The sequence below is a fragment of the Cebus imitator genome, unplaced genomic scaffold, assembly GCF_001604975.1.
Source record: "Cebus imitator isolate Cc_AM_T3 unplaced genomic scaffold, Cebus_imitator-1.0 Scaffold294, whole genome shotgun sequence".
Lineage (NCBI taxonomy): Eukaryota > Metazoa > Chordata > Mammalia > Primates > Cebidae > Cebus > Cebus imitator.
The window spans coordinates 1,564,005-1,581,839 of record NW_016107609.1 but is presented as its reverse complement, the minus strand read 5'-3'; the positions used below and the strand labels follow the sequence as shown (position 1 = coordinate 1,581,839).

The 17,835-nt window shown below is 37.3% G+C and overlaps 1 protein-coding gene across 3 annotated transcripts in view; it reads right to left on the bottom strand.

Moving 5' to 3' along the window:
• Positions 1-17,835, bottom strand: part of HERPUD2 (HERPUD family member 2) — a 54,201-nt gene continuing 36,366 nt past the window's right edge. For 2 of the 3 annotated variants that reach the window (XM_017502219.2, XM_017502220.2), the window contains 4 exons: positions 11,669-11,791; positions 8,477-8,800; positions 7,655-7,772; positions 6,441-7,196 (listed from right to left, as the gene is read on the bottom strand). In XM_017502219.2, coding sequence (XP_017357708.1) covers positions 7,035-7,196; positions 7,655-7,772; positions 8,477-8,800; positions 11,669-11,791 — 727 coding nt within the window. In that variant the 3' untranslated portion in view covers positions 6,441-7,034. Of the gene's footprint in view, positions 7,197-7,654; positions 7,773-8,476; positions 8,801-11,668; positions 11,792-17,835 lie in introns of all 3 variants that reach the window. The other variant, XM_017502218.2, reaches the window with a different exon arrangement.

Sequence of the window (17,835 nt, the reverse complement as noted above, 5' to 3'; positions counted from 1 at the left end):
GCCTTCTTTGGGATTATTTTATTTCATATTCTCCTTCTGTTTTCTTGTGTTACATTCTCTTATCTTTTAGAAAATACTGTAAAAATTGAAACATATACCCCTTATTTATTAACTTCTAAAAGAAATCAGTGCCTTCACCATTTTCACTTCCAAGACAATTCAAGGACTTCAGAATGCTTTAATTCCATTTACCCAGGGGTCCCTAATCCCCAGGCTGTACTGGTCAGTGGCCTGTTAGGAACCAGGCAGGACAACAGGAGGTGTGCAGCAAGCCGGCAAGCATTACTGCCTGAGCTCCACCTCCTGTCAGAACAGCAGCAGCATGAGATTCTCATAGGAGTGCAAACCCTATTGTGAACTGTGCATGAGGGATCTAGGTTGTGCACTCCTTATGAGAATCTAATGCCTGATGATCTGAGGTGGAACAGTTCTACCCCAACAGTATCCTCCCACTTCCTCTACCCCTCCACACACCACCATGAAAATGTTATCTTCCATGAACTCTGGTACCAGAAAGGTTGAGGACCACTGCATTTACCTCCCTCCACACTTACGTGTTTTGGTCATGTATTTTAGTTCTTTATATATTTAAGACCCCATAAAGTAAAAGTTGCTTCATTCATTCAATATTTATTTAGTTTTATACACATACTTACCTTTTCCATTGCCTTTCAAATCCTTTCTGGACCTCCAAGCTGTGTTTTGTGATCATTTTCCTTCTGCTCCAAGAACACCCTTTAGTACTTTCCTTTCATACTTCTGGTACTTTTCATTGGTGGTAAATTCTATTTTCCTTTGTCTGGACATGTCTTTGGAAGGATAGTTTTACCTGATGGTCTTCCAGGTTGGCTATTAATTTTCTTGAAGCTCTTTGTGTTAGGAACAAGCTGCCTTAGAAAACTCCCTCCACACAAGCTGACCCCTTCCCCCCACTCTGATTGCTCTGCTGCTGCATTCCTGAACCCATACCTAGGTGTCTCATTAAGGCTGCCAGGTGTGCTACAATTAAGCAAAGCCTGATTACAGCCATCCAGGCAGCTCGAGGGAGGACAGAGAAAATAAATGTTTGTTATCCATACTTGTAAATTCCTGTTTGACACATTATCTGTAAAAAGTCCTCGTTTCTCTTTTTTAAAACTGCCACCACAAAAGTCACAGATGTATTGTAGGTCTGTTACAAGTTGACAAACTATTTCTGTGCCTGTTACCAGTAGATAGATACCTCAGTCCTGAAACTCCCTTATGCCCCTATCACCCCATGTAAATCCCTCATTTTGTAAGCTCGGGTCTGCCTCCTCTGATTGTTATGGAGCAGCCTGGCAGGTTAATAAAACTTGCTTGCCTGACTTCGGGTCTATTCTCCTTTCTCTCAGCCAACCTGACACTTTGAAGACACCATTCCATTTTTCTCTATCATTACTTCTGCTGAAATCCCCCTATCAAGGCTTGCTATTGGTCCTTTGATAGTAATATATACTTTTCCTCTGGCTACTTTTAAAATTAGTCTTTGTTTTTCAGTTTTACTATAATTAGGTATAATTTTCTTTGTAACTTATCATGCTTAGAGGTCAACAGAATTTCTTACTTATGTGGCTTAATGTCTTTCATCAATTTGGGGACATCCTTGACTCTTTGAATAGTTGTCTGCCCTATCTACCCCCAGCACCAGTCTGGATATTTTCTTATTTTTCATGTAATTACCTGTCTCTTAAGTTGTGTCTATCAGAGCCATCTACTGATTTCTTAAATTGTTATATTATTTTCCAGTTCTCTCCTGAAGTTGTTCCATTTGGTCATTTAATTCATGAACATTTTAATCAGTTACTGTAAGGTACCCATCAGATAATGTGAACTATCTAAATTTCCTGGAGGTCTATCTGTTTCTATTGTTCACTTTCTCAATGTTAGTCAAATTGTGTTTTTGCATTCCTAATTTTTAAACAGGATTTGTCAACAATTAATAGAGAAAATTTGAGAAATTAGACCATGTTCTCCTCGCTCAGAGGTGATTTTTGCTTCTGGCCATCCACTAGATCTAAGGCTGGGCTTCAGTCCTTGTGAGGACAGGTCCATATCCAGTTCACCTTTAATCAAAGAGAAGCCCTTTGGGGTCCCAAAAGAAAGCCTGGGGCATTTTCCAGGGCCACTTCTACTTAGATCCCCAACTCTAATTTTTGTTCTCCATTAGTCTTCTAAAACTTCTGCTCAGTTTCTCAGCCCCTGCCCTTGAATTAGCAAGTCCCTTGAGGGGGAAATGAATAGTAACAAATGTAGGTCTCACCTCTCAGAATATTAGCCCTTGCTTTCTCAATAGGCCTCTGGTGCCTAAATAGATAGGTTTTCTCTTTTCCTCAGCAGAAGGGTTGGTACAAAACAAGCTCATCTCCCTTTGTTCAAGGCTAAACTCTCCACATTCCTTATATGCATAATTAATTTTGGAGTCCATGGTCTAGAGTAGAATAGACTTGGGTTCAGGTCACCATTGTGTTACTTACTAGCTGTGTGTCTTTCGGTGAGCTATTTAACTTCTTAAAGTCTTAGTGTCCCCATCTGGAAAACAGAAGTAACAGTGGTACCTGCCTTGACTTATTTTAAGGATTTTTTAAGATGCAGGCATAGCATTTAGCACAGAGCCAGGAATACAGCAAATACTTAAACGTAAATAATACCAAGTTTTAAAGCATTCCAAGTAACAGCTGTTATCACTATGTAATGGAAAGGATGGCACAATAGCAGCCTGTCTCCCATACATCCTCTGTGAAAGAGTAACTTGGGAAACATCCTACACAGCTCTACGTTTTTTCCACTTGTTCATCTTATGGCTTTGGAACACTTGGATGAAACAGCTTACTGCATGACATGAAATGGTTTGTGCAGGTGTTGCTATGCTCATTTTGGAAAGATGATCAATTGGAGGAAAGGTCTAAATTTAGCAGCAGGATCAAGAAAGTAAGCTTTGTCAAGAAGGCCCATGAAATTGGTCCCCTAAACTAGGGCCTCCAGGGTTTATCCCCAAAGTGTAATGGAAGGACAGGTGCAACCACTGAGGTTTGCTCTGGAAGGAGACAGGTCTTTTGCTGTCCTGCCCATATCAGGGCTGAGACTTCAGTATGCTTGGGAAATGTTTTCCACTTACTAAGAATTCTGGACAGTAAAAGGGCCCTAGAGGCTTTGAAACAGGAACCCTTAGTAATTATTCTCTGCTCTCTGTAAGAAAAAACCTTTCTTTTGAATATTCCATAGTAATTTTTAATAAAAGGCTTGCATTGTTCACAATATATTCAAAAAGGATTATTATTGATTTTGCTTTGTTTTAAAATGTTTAGCTATTAAAACATCCAAAATATTAATGTGTATAAAATACAACAAACATCCTTTGTACTCACCACGAGGTAGGTTTCTATCACTTTCCCAGGTTGCAGTTCCAATGTGCAATGCTAGCAATACCACCCGCAGATGTGAGCCAGCTGGCCAAACTGGGCCTCCCAGGAATGATCTGGTAGATGAGACCACCACACGCCAGAGCTTGGCAGTCCTGCACATCCAGCAGCACCATTCCAGATACCATAGACCTTAGGGTATGACTTACACCAGACTTCAAAAAAGCTGATGTATCACATTACAGTCATTCAACAGTGAGGCAAAACAGCCACTGGGACTGTACATTTGAGGCTCCAAATACGACCTTTCCTCCCACTAATTTACAAAGCTTTATTTCAACAGCAAAACTGCCACTAGGACTATACATTTGGGGCTCCAAATATGACCTTTCCTCCCAGTAATTTGCAAAGCCTTATTTCAACAGTGATGGTACAAACAGCCAGAGAAACTAGTTAGTATGCTGGTAAGCTATGGCATCTAATTATGTCACCAAAGTATGGTATGAATGTCTCCAATTCTCCAGCCCTCCAGATGACCCTTTTCTTTTACTCACCTAACATGATCTGATCCTCTCACTGAAGATCTAGTCTTTACGGTAATGTATAGCAATGTAAGAAGTCCTAAAAGTGTTTATATTCCAGAAACATATATCCTGGTTGTTACTAGTCAACATCTGGCCTTGAGACCAGTGTCTGATTACCTCAGCCACCTAGGTACCGTCTGGCCCCAGTATGGACACAGCCCCTTCCTAAATCATCCAAAACACGGCTGACACTAGGCTGCAGTTTTTGACAAAGACTTACTGAATGTGAGGCTAACACATGGGAATTAACAATGCAGGAAAAATAATTAACAGTGGCTCATGCATTCCAGTGTTCTTAGAACCCTTCACAGGAGTTTATAACCAGGATCTTTCTCCTTAGGCCCCAGCCTGCTGCTAGGAGGCAGGGACCTGCTCATTTCCTCCAGAGGGGTGGTCCCACAATGCTGACCATCCCCACTGAATTCTACAGCTCCAATTCTCTACTCTCCAGCTCCCAAAAGAAATGAAACTGATCAGTCTCATAATTATCGCTGCATTGTCTCCCCACCCTGTACCTGCATTAGGCTCTGACCCACGGAGCATTTCTACCAGCTTTGATAGTTCATTTATTTAGCTCCCAGGTTAAAATCCAGACCCTTCTTCTGGATGGAATAATTGCATCAGTCTTGAAACCAGCCATCCCTAATCATGGATCCAAACTGTTCAAATGTGCCATAGGTCACTCTGCTGAACGTCTGCCAATTCTGTTTTTTTCCTATTGCAAACAATGCAATGATTATCTGGAAAGCTGAATCTCACACATGAATGACATCCTTTCAAACTTCTGCTGGCACTTATCCAGGACTGAACTAAATTCCAGGTTCTCCCCAACTTCATCCATTCTATATAGTGAGAGAAACAAGGAAATAAATGTAAACTGCAACAGTTTTAAAGGCAAAATAATAAACTGTGCTTCCAAGGAAAAGCCTCCCAAAGAATTGGCACTTATGCCGAGATCTGATGAGTGATTAGTGTTAGTGAGGTAAAGAAGGAAAAGAAACTGCATATGTTTGCAGCAAAAGAACAGCTATTTTAAAAGTTCTGTGGCTGGAAGAGCAGCCTAGTTAAAACAGGAATTAAGGGGAGCTCAAACTGACAGGAAGCGAGGGCACAACCTTTCGAGATTTTTGTAAGCCATGTTCATTAGTCTCATCTGTATTCTGGGAATAACAGGATGACACTGAATGATTCTGTGCACAACTTGAAAATCTGATACTTGCTGGAAAGGCTATATTCTATTTTATGTTCCCCTACAGTTTCACCAACACTGAATTTCATCTTATGAATCTGGTAGTTTTAACTACTAGATACTACTTTTTTTCATATTTATTACCCATTTCCTATTGGAGTGATTATTTTTTTACTAGATACAATTTTTTTTTTTTTTTACTGGACTGAATTTAAGACTTCATTTATCACTTTTTCTATCTTTTTTCCAATTATTTGCCTTTAAATTACTTATGTCAAAACATTATATACTTAGCAATCTTTAAAGATTCTGCCATTCTCTCATTCCAATGTTATATAAATTTTCACCTATATATTCTTATTATTCCCACGATTTGATTGTTCATATTCAGTCATGACCTCTTAACATTTATAAATAGAAATCTAACTTTACTTTTCAAAGGGTTAACTAACCAGTCATCCCTTGAAAATGTCACTTTTATCATTATAAGCAAACAAATCAGAAAATAATTTATGGATGTTTTCTTAATCTTCTACTCTGTTCTGCTACCTAATCATATACTCCTGGGCCAGTACCACACTCATAATTCAATAGTGCATTTCATGTGAGATAAAGTTCTCCCATCCATATTTGTTTTACTTAGCTATCTAATAAGAAACTGCCTTCTTATGACATATTAAATTGGCTTGCACAGGGATTTTTAAATCAATTAATGAGGTTTCAGACAATCTAGGAGATATCCATCTGGAATGGAAAGAGGTGTAAATGACCTTTAAGACTTCAACCCTTCAAAACAACTACTAAAATTCACATAAATTTTTGCATGTAATGGGGGAAGAGTTTGAACAAATATCCCATAAGAATGTTTACCATAATTGACTTTTTATTTAAAAAATTACAGGGAGCAACTTCCAGCATATCTTATGTTATAAAAGTACTGCCTGTATCAAACATTTTATATCACTTTAATTCCATTGAAGAGCTGCCTTTTTCTGTTAAGGTACTGATTCCAATTGATGGGATACATGCCCTTAAAATAGAAAGTTTCCATTACTTATTCAAATGTCAAAATTAAGATTATTGAGAAGTTTATTGCTTTATGGCTGGGCAAGATGCTACTAGCACATTTTAGGTAAATAATATCCTTTATTAAAAACTATGAGGTCATTCTGTTTAAAACTTTCAAGATAATTCACAGAAAATAGATATATTTATTCAAATTAAACATTAAAGGGCTGGGCTACTAGCTATAGACATTTATATGTGAAGCAGCTCTTTTTTTGTTTTTGAGACTGAATCTCACTCTGTTGCCCAGGCTGGAGTGCAATGGCCCAATCTCGGCTCACTGCAACCTCTGCCTCCTGGATTCAAGCAATTCTCCTGCCTCAGCCTCCTGAGTAGCTGCGATTACAGGCGAGTGCCACCACACCTGGCTAATTTTTTTGTATTTTTAGTAGAGGCGGGGTTTTACCATGTTTGTCAGGCTTGTCTCAAACTCCTGACCTCAGATGATCCACCCACCTCGGCCTCCCAAAGTGCTGGAATTACAGACGTGAGCCATGGCGCCCGGCCAATAAAGCAGCTCTTTAAAGAATAAGACACAAAAATAGGTCTGTCTTGGTATACTATACATAATTGAAATGAGTAACACCTGGAAGACCAATATTGTTACACTATGTTCTGTTAGGATCTTAAAAAAAAAATCAAACATTTAGTAGTCCTTTTGTGCTTAAAATATTCATATGCATGAGAAGCCTAAAGAAAAAAACACCTCTGTACATGATGATCAAAAGAAAGTTATAAATTTTTTTGAAATTGCACTGTTATTTAAACCTCTTTCCTAAAGTCAGACCCTCCTTGTAGCTGGCACAGTTTTTCAGGTCAATTGGCAACCTGGGGAGGCCCCTCTGGTATTAGTGAAGTAAAGAAGGTGGTGATGAAAGACCAAGCTGAAGCCATTAATCCAGGCCTCTGAATTGCACTGGCATCTTCACCTGCATCTTCTCCACTTTCATCTTCAAGCCCATCATCCATAAGACGCTCCTTTCAAGCAAAACGAGAAACATAACGTGAACAAGTATTAGTTCATGATAGAAGAGAGTTAAATTCTTCTTTGTAGAACAAAGGAATATGAAGTGCTATGCATGTGGTCATTAGAAATCTTTAAGGCCAAAACTGATAAATTCCTCAGTGATCCAGTATAAAGGGGACAACTGCCAATGCAATACAATAAATGCTCACCATGTGTATAATTTTATTTCTAGGCTATTTTCAGGAAAAAAAATGTTAGTTCTTCCCATTTAGTTCTAATATATGACTGATTCGGTATTATATTCTAAGTTATCCCAGATGAAACCACCACAATTTATGTTAACTTGCTTTGATGTGCCATTTCACAAATACTTATGGAACAACCATCCAATATTCTTTCATCATGTTGGTGCCATGCAGTGCTGGGAAAATCTCTGTATCTAAAGTATAAAAAAGTTTCAATTACATACCATTTCTTCAAGTTCCAAGTTGTTTGCATTTTGCCCATCATTGTTAACTTCGGGATTATTGTTGGGAGCCTGCTGATGACCTCCTTCTTGCCTAAAAGGGAACCATCCAGCTTGGTGTCTGTTCAGTAAAATAAAGAGAAAATAAAATAAGTCACAGTTCTTTTTATTTGTAATACTATAAAATGTTTAAATTAGTGTCCTACAAGAGAAAAATGATTAGAACTATAATAAATAAAAAGACCAAATCTCCCACTTCAGGCCAGTGAAATACCCTTGTCAAAGCAATGACAGCAAAACAAAACCAACCCAAATCTCTAAGTCTATCATGGACTTCATTGGCTCTATGCTAGTTATTAAGACATATCAGGAATCATAAATCTTTTCTAGTATTTTTCAAAATGAAATACAACTTAGATATTTGTTTGCCCCTTGGAGAGAAGGGAGCAGGGGAAAAATAGTCTAGCTATGAAAAAAAATCTGGTTTATACCTATAGGGCTTACTGTTGGCAATTCTAATCAAAGAGGATGGCTTTATGCAGTAGTGCATCATATATTTCTTAAATTCTAAGTAATGGATAGAGTATGTCTCACTGAATAAACAATTTTTATAAAATGCAGTAAACAAAAATTCTGCTTCTAAATAATTCTGATAAATATTCTCACTCAACAAAACCTGCCCTTACTTTTGGTATCAAAAACATGCTAGATATCTAAAGCCCAGCATTCATATTCCTTCACTCAAAATTCACAACAGACCAGATTCTGTGCTGAACAGTTGCAGAAATTAAAAGAAACCACAAAAAGTTAATAAACATCACTCACAAATAAACCAGTAGCATGGCTCCCATTACCATGATAAACCGACTAAAAGAAGAATAGAAGTATACAATGCTAAGGAGAATCGCAGCTCGTGAGAACGTGTACATCCAGTCTAGCCAGTCTCGATTGAAGTCTTCTTCATTTAGTACTGGGCCTCCCTGTGCATTCATTTGAACATTTTCATTCATGGGTTGATTTTCTTGGGCCACTAGGTTTGGAGCTGGTGGGGGTTCTTCTCCAGGAACATGTGCCAAATTTAGAGGCTGTGAAGCAGTAGGCTGGGTTGGGTTGACATTTGATGTGGCCTGAGCTGAAACTGCTGCTTGACTGAAATAGTCACCAAAATAAATATTAAAAAGAAAAAAAAAAACTTTACTATACCATATTTTTTAAACTTCTTGGGGAGCTATATGTATTTTTCATAAACCTAATATGAAATATCCCAACTCCTGCACCACATTTCTTAGGTAAGTGCAAATTCCAGTGGAAAAGTGGAGCCAAGGTTGATGGTAGATGTCACACAGGAAAGGATGTTCTCTTAGCCTGGTACTGTAAGATGACAGGGGAAAGGCGAAGACATGAGAGCAGCCATGTTAACCACTCTTGCCTCTCTTTCAATCAATTACCTTATAAGCTAATGCGATGTCCAAACCTTTTCATGAATGACCCCTTTTGGTGTTCTACATGGGATGAAAATTCTCAAGCCCATCACCTACTTCTTTGTCAGACCCATGTTCTGAAAGACTTGTCTAAAAATATATACTATTATTATCCTATGTGTCAACTGTCAATGATAAATGATTTGTATGAGTATTCTAAAATTCTAACTACATCTCAGACAACCACTCTTTCACCCCAATACTGATTTGAAAGAACTCCAACTGGAGACCACTGGTCCCTGTCAAGTTAGAAAGAATTGTGATCCTCAGATTTGCTTATAATTTGATTGCTTAAATTTTCCCAGTAAAGAATAAATTTCCCAGTAAAGTGATAATAAACCTTAGATTTGCTTTAAATTATCCAACAGAAGGGGAAAAGTTATAAAATAAGACTGACATCAATTGATAAATGTGAAAGCTGGGTGATGGGTATACATGGATTCCTTTTACTACTCTACCTTGTTATGTTTTTAAATTTTTCTACAATAAGTTAACAATCAGGATAGCAAAGGAAAGTTAAATAAATGGTTCCCAGGCTACAAAATCCTATTTAAGCCAGTATGATAGTAACATTTATCTGTACAAGGCTTTTTGGTTTAGAAAACACAATTCCTACTTCATGGATATTCTGATACACAGGTGAGTTACTTTATCTTAAAGAGGAGAATCTGAGGCTCCAAAGTTAAATGATGTACACAGAGCATATTATTTAGCAGCAAGCATAATAAGCACCCCTAATCTTACACAGTTCTTGTGAGGTTCACAAAAGAGACAAGGTGGGGTACAGCATCCAGCAGAGTACTGAGCACAAAGCAGTCACTCAAATGATAATCATTACCATGGCAACATGTAAGGTACAAACATCCTGCCTGGAGCCAAGGGCTTATAGGATACGAGGTTCATAAAGCAGTGTAGCTTTACGGGGAAAGGTCTGGAGGAAGAACAAGGATGTAGACTTCACAGTAAGCAAGAGAATCAGAGGATATCTGGGTGGCTGTGGGAATAACTGACTTAATTATGTGTTAAGAAATGCAACCTGGCAAACCGGGCATGGTGGCTCACACCTGTAATCCCAGCACTTTGGGTGGCTGAGGCAGGTGGATGGATCACTGGAAATCAGGAGTTCAACATCAGCCCAGCCAATGTGGCAAAACCCCCATCTCTACTAAAAATACAAAAATTACCCAGGTGTGGTGGCACACTTTTGTAATCTCAGCTACTTGGAGGCTAAGGCACGAGAATTGCTTGAACCCAGGAGGAAAACACTGGAATGAGCCAAGATTGCACCGCTGCACTCAAGGCGACAGAGCGAGACNAAAAAAAAAAAAAAAAAAAGAAAAGAAAAGAAAAGAAAGAAATGTAACCCATAGAAGTATAAGAAACTATAGTAAAAAGGCTAAAAGGAGAAAGAGCTATTGAAGTCAAGTGGACTTAGAATGAGAAAAGATCTAGGTGAAACATTGGACAAAAGCTCTATTAACTCATCTTTATAAATTACTGCTTTCAGAGATAGCAGAAGCCAGAATCAAAGCTGCTTATGGCTAAGAGCTTGGGTAACAATTAAGGAGAGATAGTATCACTGACAAAGAAGTGAGAAAAAAAGAAGGCACTTAAAGAGCAGAGGCATCTAATTTTAGATGTACTGAAATTTGAGGTAAAGGCTCATTCCCCTATGGAAATCTTCCAACAATAAAGCAGAGACACAGAATGAATTACAGGATATGAAGAACTGGGATTCATCCACAGAGAGCTAACAACTAAAGCCATGGAAAAAAAGAAATCCAAGAGAACTGCCCCCACAACTAAATCCCATCCTCCCTACCAACTATGAGTGCTGAGAAGCACATAGTAACAAATACATGATGAACTGGGAAAGAAATGTTAATAAAATGAGCTATTAAAGGATGCAAAAAGAGTGACCAGAAAGATAAAAAAAAGATACAAAAGACAAAAAGAACCACAGAAACAAGGAGAGGAGAATGGTAAAGAGAAGCTAATCAATGGTAAACGAATGCAGAAGAATGAGTCCAGGAGGATGAAGACTCAGAAACTGTTCTCAACGCTAGGACTGTCCCATGCTGACCAGAATCAAAACGGACTAAATACTGAGAGTCCAGTAAGCATATCAGCCACTCTTGAGTCCTATATAAGCTATGGCCTCCCTGACATGATTCTATTCCTTTTTTCATTCAGCTAACTCTTCATATAGATTTGCTGCCTTTCAGTAGAACATTAAGTTTTCTGCTCCTGAATTTATAAAATGTTATATTAAAGAATCTGAATACTGCTAAATATAATTAGGGAAGAGAAGGAGGAACCAAGAACAGGGTTAGTCCATGTGAACTGGAGGTGAGCCCTTTTTCCTTTGGTCAAATAATTTAAAATAAAGTATCTGCTAAAATGTTTGTGAATTCCTTCTCATGATAATTTCAAACAACATTAAATACATAAGCAAATGAAATCCCAAATCAATTTACTTAGGATTAAAAAAAAAAGCAAATAACACACTCAAAAAAATGAGCTCAGATTAACTTACTACTGCATATAATACTGATGAGCATACATCTGTTGCCACCACAGCATCTGCAGTGGGCTAAATGCGGGGTACACTGGGAATCCAGGTGGAGCAGCTTGCCCAGGAAACTGGTTGTCTACATTTCTGCAAGAAAAAAATAATGAGCTCTTTCAATGCTCTAGCAATTAAAAGTGTTATTCTAAATTTTCATTTCTCAACCCCAAGTCAACCATTGACAGAATATATTTAAATCTCACTGAAAAAAAAAAAAAAAAAACTTATTTTCAACAATTCTTCAAACAAGACACTATATCTTTTATAGGTTGACCCTGGGCCCAACTACATAGAATAACTAACGTTTCAGCCCAGTTTTAAAGGGAAAACAAAGAGAGACACTCACAAAATGTAAAGCCAATCTGAACATTTATTATCTTCTCATTTCAGCACAGAAAGCCAAAATTACCTTCATTTTAAGTACATTCTCCTAAGAAACAAAGCCCTAAAATAAATTTCATGACAAAATATTTTGCGGAATGGGGAAATAGACAAATGATATTTTATATAATAAAATGTTATTAAAATATAGCAGCTATTAGCTGTAAAATAAAAAATGGACATTACAAAAACCTGTAAAATATTCTTTAAAGATACAAGATTAGCAGAATATGTTCATGTATACATTCTTAAAGTAGGTTAAAATTTTACAGTATTTCTTTTTATTTATTTAATTTATTTTTTTTTTTCTTGAGATGGAATCTCGCTTTATTGCCCAGGCTGGAGTATAGTGGCATGATCTCAGCTCACTGCAACCTCTGCCTCCTGGATTCAAGCAATTCTCCTGCCTCAGACCCACAAGTAGCTGGGACTACAGGTATGCACCACGACACTTGGCTAATTTTTTTGTACTTTTAGTAGAGACAGGGTTTCATTGTGTTGGTCAGGCTGGTCTCAAACTCCTGACCTTAGGTGATCCACCCACCTCGGCCTCCCAAAGTGCTAGGATTAAAGGCATACGCCATCGCACCTGGCCAAATTATATTATTTCAATAAAACTTGTGGAAGGTCACACCTAACTTCTCTATACTTCGGTTTTCTCACTTCTAAAATGGACCTAATAATAGAATCTTCCTCACAGGATTCTTACCCTGTATTCAGGAAATGTTAGTTTTATTTTTACTTTTCCCCATTCCAACACTGAACATGATGCCAAAGTGTACAATGTGAGATTTGTAGAAAATCACATATATCACTTGTAAATGTATCACATATATCATTTGTAGAAAATCACAAGGCAACTACAGAGATAAACAGATAAGTAAATGCAGAATTATTTGTGAATTTGCTAACTCTTTTTCACATTACTTGAATTTTATCTTTAGCTGATACTAGTTTGGTCTATCCAGAGTGAGACAAGAATGATTAAATTCATTAACTGTAATTTTATATTCTAAAGACTGTTTATACATACAATTGGTAATAATTATAAAAACCTAACTTAGAAGAGCTTGGGGAGCTAAGGCTTATCAATAGGCTGTATTTAAGAAAACCGGGTGCTAGGTAAGGCATCACCTTCCCCACATATTACCTGAACTTTCCTCATTCCTTATTTCCTTATTCTTGGTGGAGCACTGGGAACCATATAGTGTCCCATCCTCAAAAGACCCTTCAACCTCCCAGTATTTTATATATACAGCTAGTGCTCGACTTACAACCACGATTGGGTCCGACAGACCGGTCATAACACGATTTGGTCGCAAGTTGAGTAGGCTATATGCACGCGGAGATGGTAGTGCTGCCGGAAGCTGGTCCGCACTGTCGTACGCCCAGCTGGGCAACGTTTGTGCTGCCAGACGCGGGGCAGTCGTGGCTAGCGATTGTGGTCGTAAAGTCGAATGGTCGTAAGTTGCATCAGTCGTAAGTCGATCAATACCTGTATATATAAAGCTTTACCCCCATTTTATATATATATAATATATATATATATATTTTTTACTCCCAAGCTTTACATATATATATATATGTAAAGTGGGGGTAAAGCTTGGCCAGTGCCCTTTTATATATATATATATATATATATATCCCCTTCAAATAGGGTCCTGTATAAAGGGGAGAAAACTTCAACTCTCTTGGACACAGGACAACAGATGACAGACAGCCCTTCTCTTCTCAAAAAAAGCAAACCTCAACCCAGCTATTCCTTTAAAAAGATGTCAGTTAGTGATCAACTCTGGAGAGAAAGCCATACCACTGAGGCAGTGAAGTACTACAAAAACATTTGTTTTATACAACTCAGCATTTATACCAAGGAGCTGATGCATCTCTGAGCAAATCCATAAAACTACCTGAATAAAGTATTATAGCAATATGTTGTATCCATGTGTATATTTTAACTTTTATTAGTATTCCCCATTATGAAAAAACCCATCCCCCGAAAGTAAATCTCCACCAATCTCTACCATTAATAAGAATGTCAAATAAATCTGTTACTTCAACTGTAAAATGGGAAGGTTGGACATTGTCATTGTTTTTAAAGCTCAAAGGAGAAAAAGAAGCCACTAACAAATACTTTTAAAAAGTTATGGCTTCCCACCTCACCCTACTGCATGCTGCCCAAAACAAAAGGAGAATGTATGGTGACTACTGAAAATATGTTGCCAAAATAAGTAAATAAATAACCTCCCCAAAGTATTCTTCCCTTTTTCTCCAATAAGTTAGAAAACTACTGGATTATATAATTGCTAAATACATCCCAGGCCCAAGATGACATACTATAATTTTTGGTTGTGTTCATTACCCTCAGACAAGGTGGTATGCATTTGATATTCCCCAGAAACAAGGAATAAAGGATTTGATGCTAAATTATAAATTTATTAATAAAATATATGGGAATAGATCCAATGAAACACATTACTTAAGAACTTAATCTGTTTTAGAGGATGCATCATTAAACAAGTTAAAGAGAATTGTTATTTGGTGCTGAGAAAAAAGATTACCAAATTTGTAGAGTAAGGGAGTTTAAAAGCTTCATCTCATTCTATATATTCAAATAAGAGAATTAAAATAAACTATTAAGAATTAAACCACAAATAACCTAGAAGAAACTAGAATTATTTACCAACCCTTTGTAGGAAGGACTTTCCTAACTTAAGTAACAGAAGAAAGCAGGAAAAAAACCCAACATATTTGAAAACAAAATTTAAAGAGAAATGGCTTAGAAAGAAATGTTAGCATACCAGCACAGTGGCTGATGCCTGTAATCCCAGCACTTTGGGAGGCCGAGGCAGGCAGATCACCTGAGATCAGGAGTTCAAGACCAGCCTGACCAACATGGAGAAACCCCCATCTCTACTAAAAATACAAAATTCGCAGGGCGTGATGGTGCATGCCTGTAATTCCAGCTACTCAGGAGGCTGAGGCAGGAGAATCTCTTGAACCTGGGAAGCAGAGGTTGCAGTGAGCCAAGATAGCACTATTGTACTCCAGTCTTGGCAACAAGAGTAAAACTCCATCTCAGAAAAAAAAAAAAAAAGAAGTTATAGAAACAGAAGTAATCATTAGGATACCAAATACGAATTAAAGCAAAGATAACTTTTTTTAAGTTTGTTTGCCAAGGTAGAAAAGACTGAATAAAAATATCCATTATTGGCAAAAGGGACAAGTAAAGACTAACTCTTTTCATTGCTAATGGTAGTATGAATTTGAATAAGCCTTTAAAACACAATTACACAATTAAAGACCTTTAAAAATGTTTTGCTCTATGGAAAGAAATTATATGCCCATGAATAAAAAGAATCAATATCATTAAAATGGCCATATGATCCAAAGCACTTTGTAGATTCAATCCAATCCCTATCAAACTGCCAATGACATTCTTCACGGAACTAGAAAAAAAAACTTTTTAAAATCCATATGGAACCAAAAAAGAGCCTGCATAGCCAAGGCAATCCTAGGCAAAAGGAACAAAGATGGAGGCATCATGTTACTGGACTTCAAACTACTGCAGGGCTACAGTAACCAAACCAGCACAGTACTGTCATAAAAACAGACACACACCAATGGAACAGAATAGAGAGTCCAGAAATAAGGTTACACACCTACAACCACCTGATCTTTGATAAAGCTGACAAAAACAAGCAATGGGGAAAACTATTCAATAAATGGTGCTGGGATAACTGGGTAGCCATACGCACAAGATTGAAACTGGACCCAACTTCCTTATATCATATACGAAAATCAACTCAAGACGATTTAAAGACTTACATGTAAAACTCAAGACTATAAAAATCCTAGAAAACAACCTAGGTGATAACATTCTGGACACAGGAATGGGCAAAGATTTCATGACAAAGATGCCAAAAGCAAGGGCAACAAAAGCAAAAACTGATAAATGGGATCTCACTAAACTTAAGAGCTTCTGCACAGCAAAAGAAACTATCAGCAGAGTAAACAGACATTCTACTGAATGGGAGAAAACATATGAAAACTACACATCAGACAAAGGTCTAATATCTAGCATCTATAAAGAACTTAAACAATTTTTTTTAAAGAAAAACATTAAAAAGTGGGCAAAAAACATAAACACACACTTTTCAAAAGACATACATCCAGCCAACATGCAAATGAAAAAAAGCTCAACATCATTGATAATTACAGAAATGCAAATCAAAACCATAATGAGATACCATCTCACACCAGTCAGAATGACTACTATTAAAAAGTTAAAAAATAACAGATGCTCGCAAGGTAGCAGAGAAAAGGGAACACCTATACACTGTTGGTGGGAGTGTAAGTTAGTTCAACCATTGCGGAAAGCAGAGTGGTGATTCCTCAAAGAGCTAAAAACAGAACTATCATTTGACCCAGCAATCCCATTACTGGGTATATACCCAAAGAAACATAAAATCATTCTAATATGCACGTGAATGTTCATGCAGCACTATTCACAACAGCAAAGACATAGAATCAACCTAAATGCTCATCAATGACGGACTAGATAAAGAAAAGTACATAAACACCATACATATATACAGTGCAGCTATAAAAGAGAATAAGATCATGTCTTTTGCAGGAACATGGATGGAGCTGGAGGCCATTATCCTTAGCAAACTACAGGAACAGAAAACCAAATACCACATTTCTCACTTATTAGTGGGAGCCCATAGCTACCATATCTATTATAGATTCAGTTTAAAGACAAAATTATAATGTCTTAAGTTTTGTTTTAAACTCCAGCCCAAGGATAAAAAAGGAAACAGAAGGTGAACTAGATGAACAATGATAGTTTGTTGATTGTTGGTTCATTACAATATCTTCTGTACTTTATGAATGTTTAAAAAGTATAACAATCCCAGCACTTCGAAAGGCCAAGGCAGGCGGATCACCTGAGGTCGGGAGTTTGAGACCAGCCTGACCAACATGGAGAAACCCCATCTCTACTAAAAATACTTGATTAGCTGGGCGTGGTGGTGCATGCCTATAATCCCAGCTACTCGGGAGGCTGAGGCAGGAGAATGGCGCAGGAGAATGGCTTGAACCGGGGAGGCAGAGGTTGCAGTAAGCCAAGATCTCTCCATTGCACTCCAGCCTGAGCAACAAGAGAAACTCTTTAAAAATAAAAAAAGTATTTAAAAAAATTTTTTAAAAGCAGTATATAAAAATACTGACTGTTTAACCTAAATATCCATCAACAGGGAATGGTTCATTAAATATAGTAATCTATGTAATGGAATGCTGTGCAATTAATAAAGAATGAGACAGCTGGACTTGCCTGTAGTCCCAACTACTCAGGAGGCTCAGGGAGGAGGATTGTTTGAGCCCAGGAGTTCAGGCCAGTCTGGGCAACATACTAAGACCTCATCTCTAACAAAATAAAAATAAAAACTAAAATATATATATTATATAAATAATGGGACAGCTCTTGTGTATTAATGTGGTTATACATGTTAATACATGTAATGTTAATACATGTTAATTGTTAATACAATTGTAATACATGTAATGAAAGAAGCAAGATATAGGCTAGTATGTACAATAAGTCCTCACTTTCATTGTCAATAGGTTCTTGGAAACTGACTTTAAACAAAACGATGTATAACAGGTCCTTGAATAATGTCATTTTGTTATAACATTAATGAGGAAAAAGTTGGTTTTGTTAACACTGTTTCACTTAAAGTTGGTGTTTCCAAGAA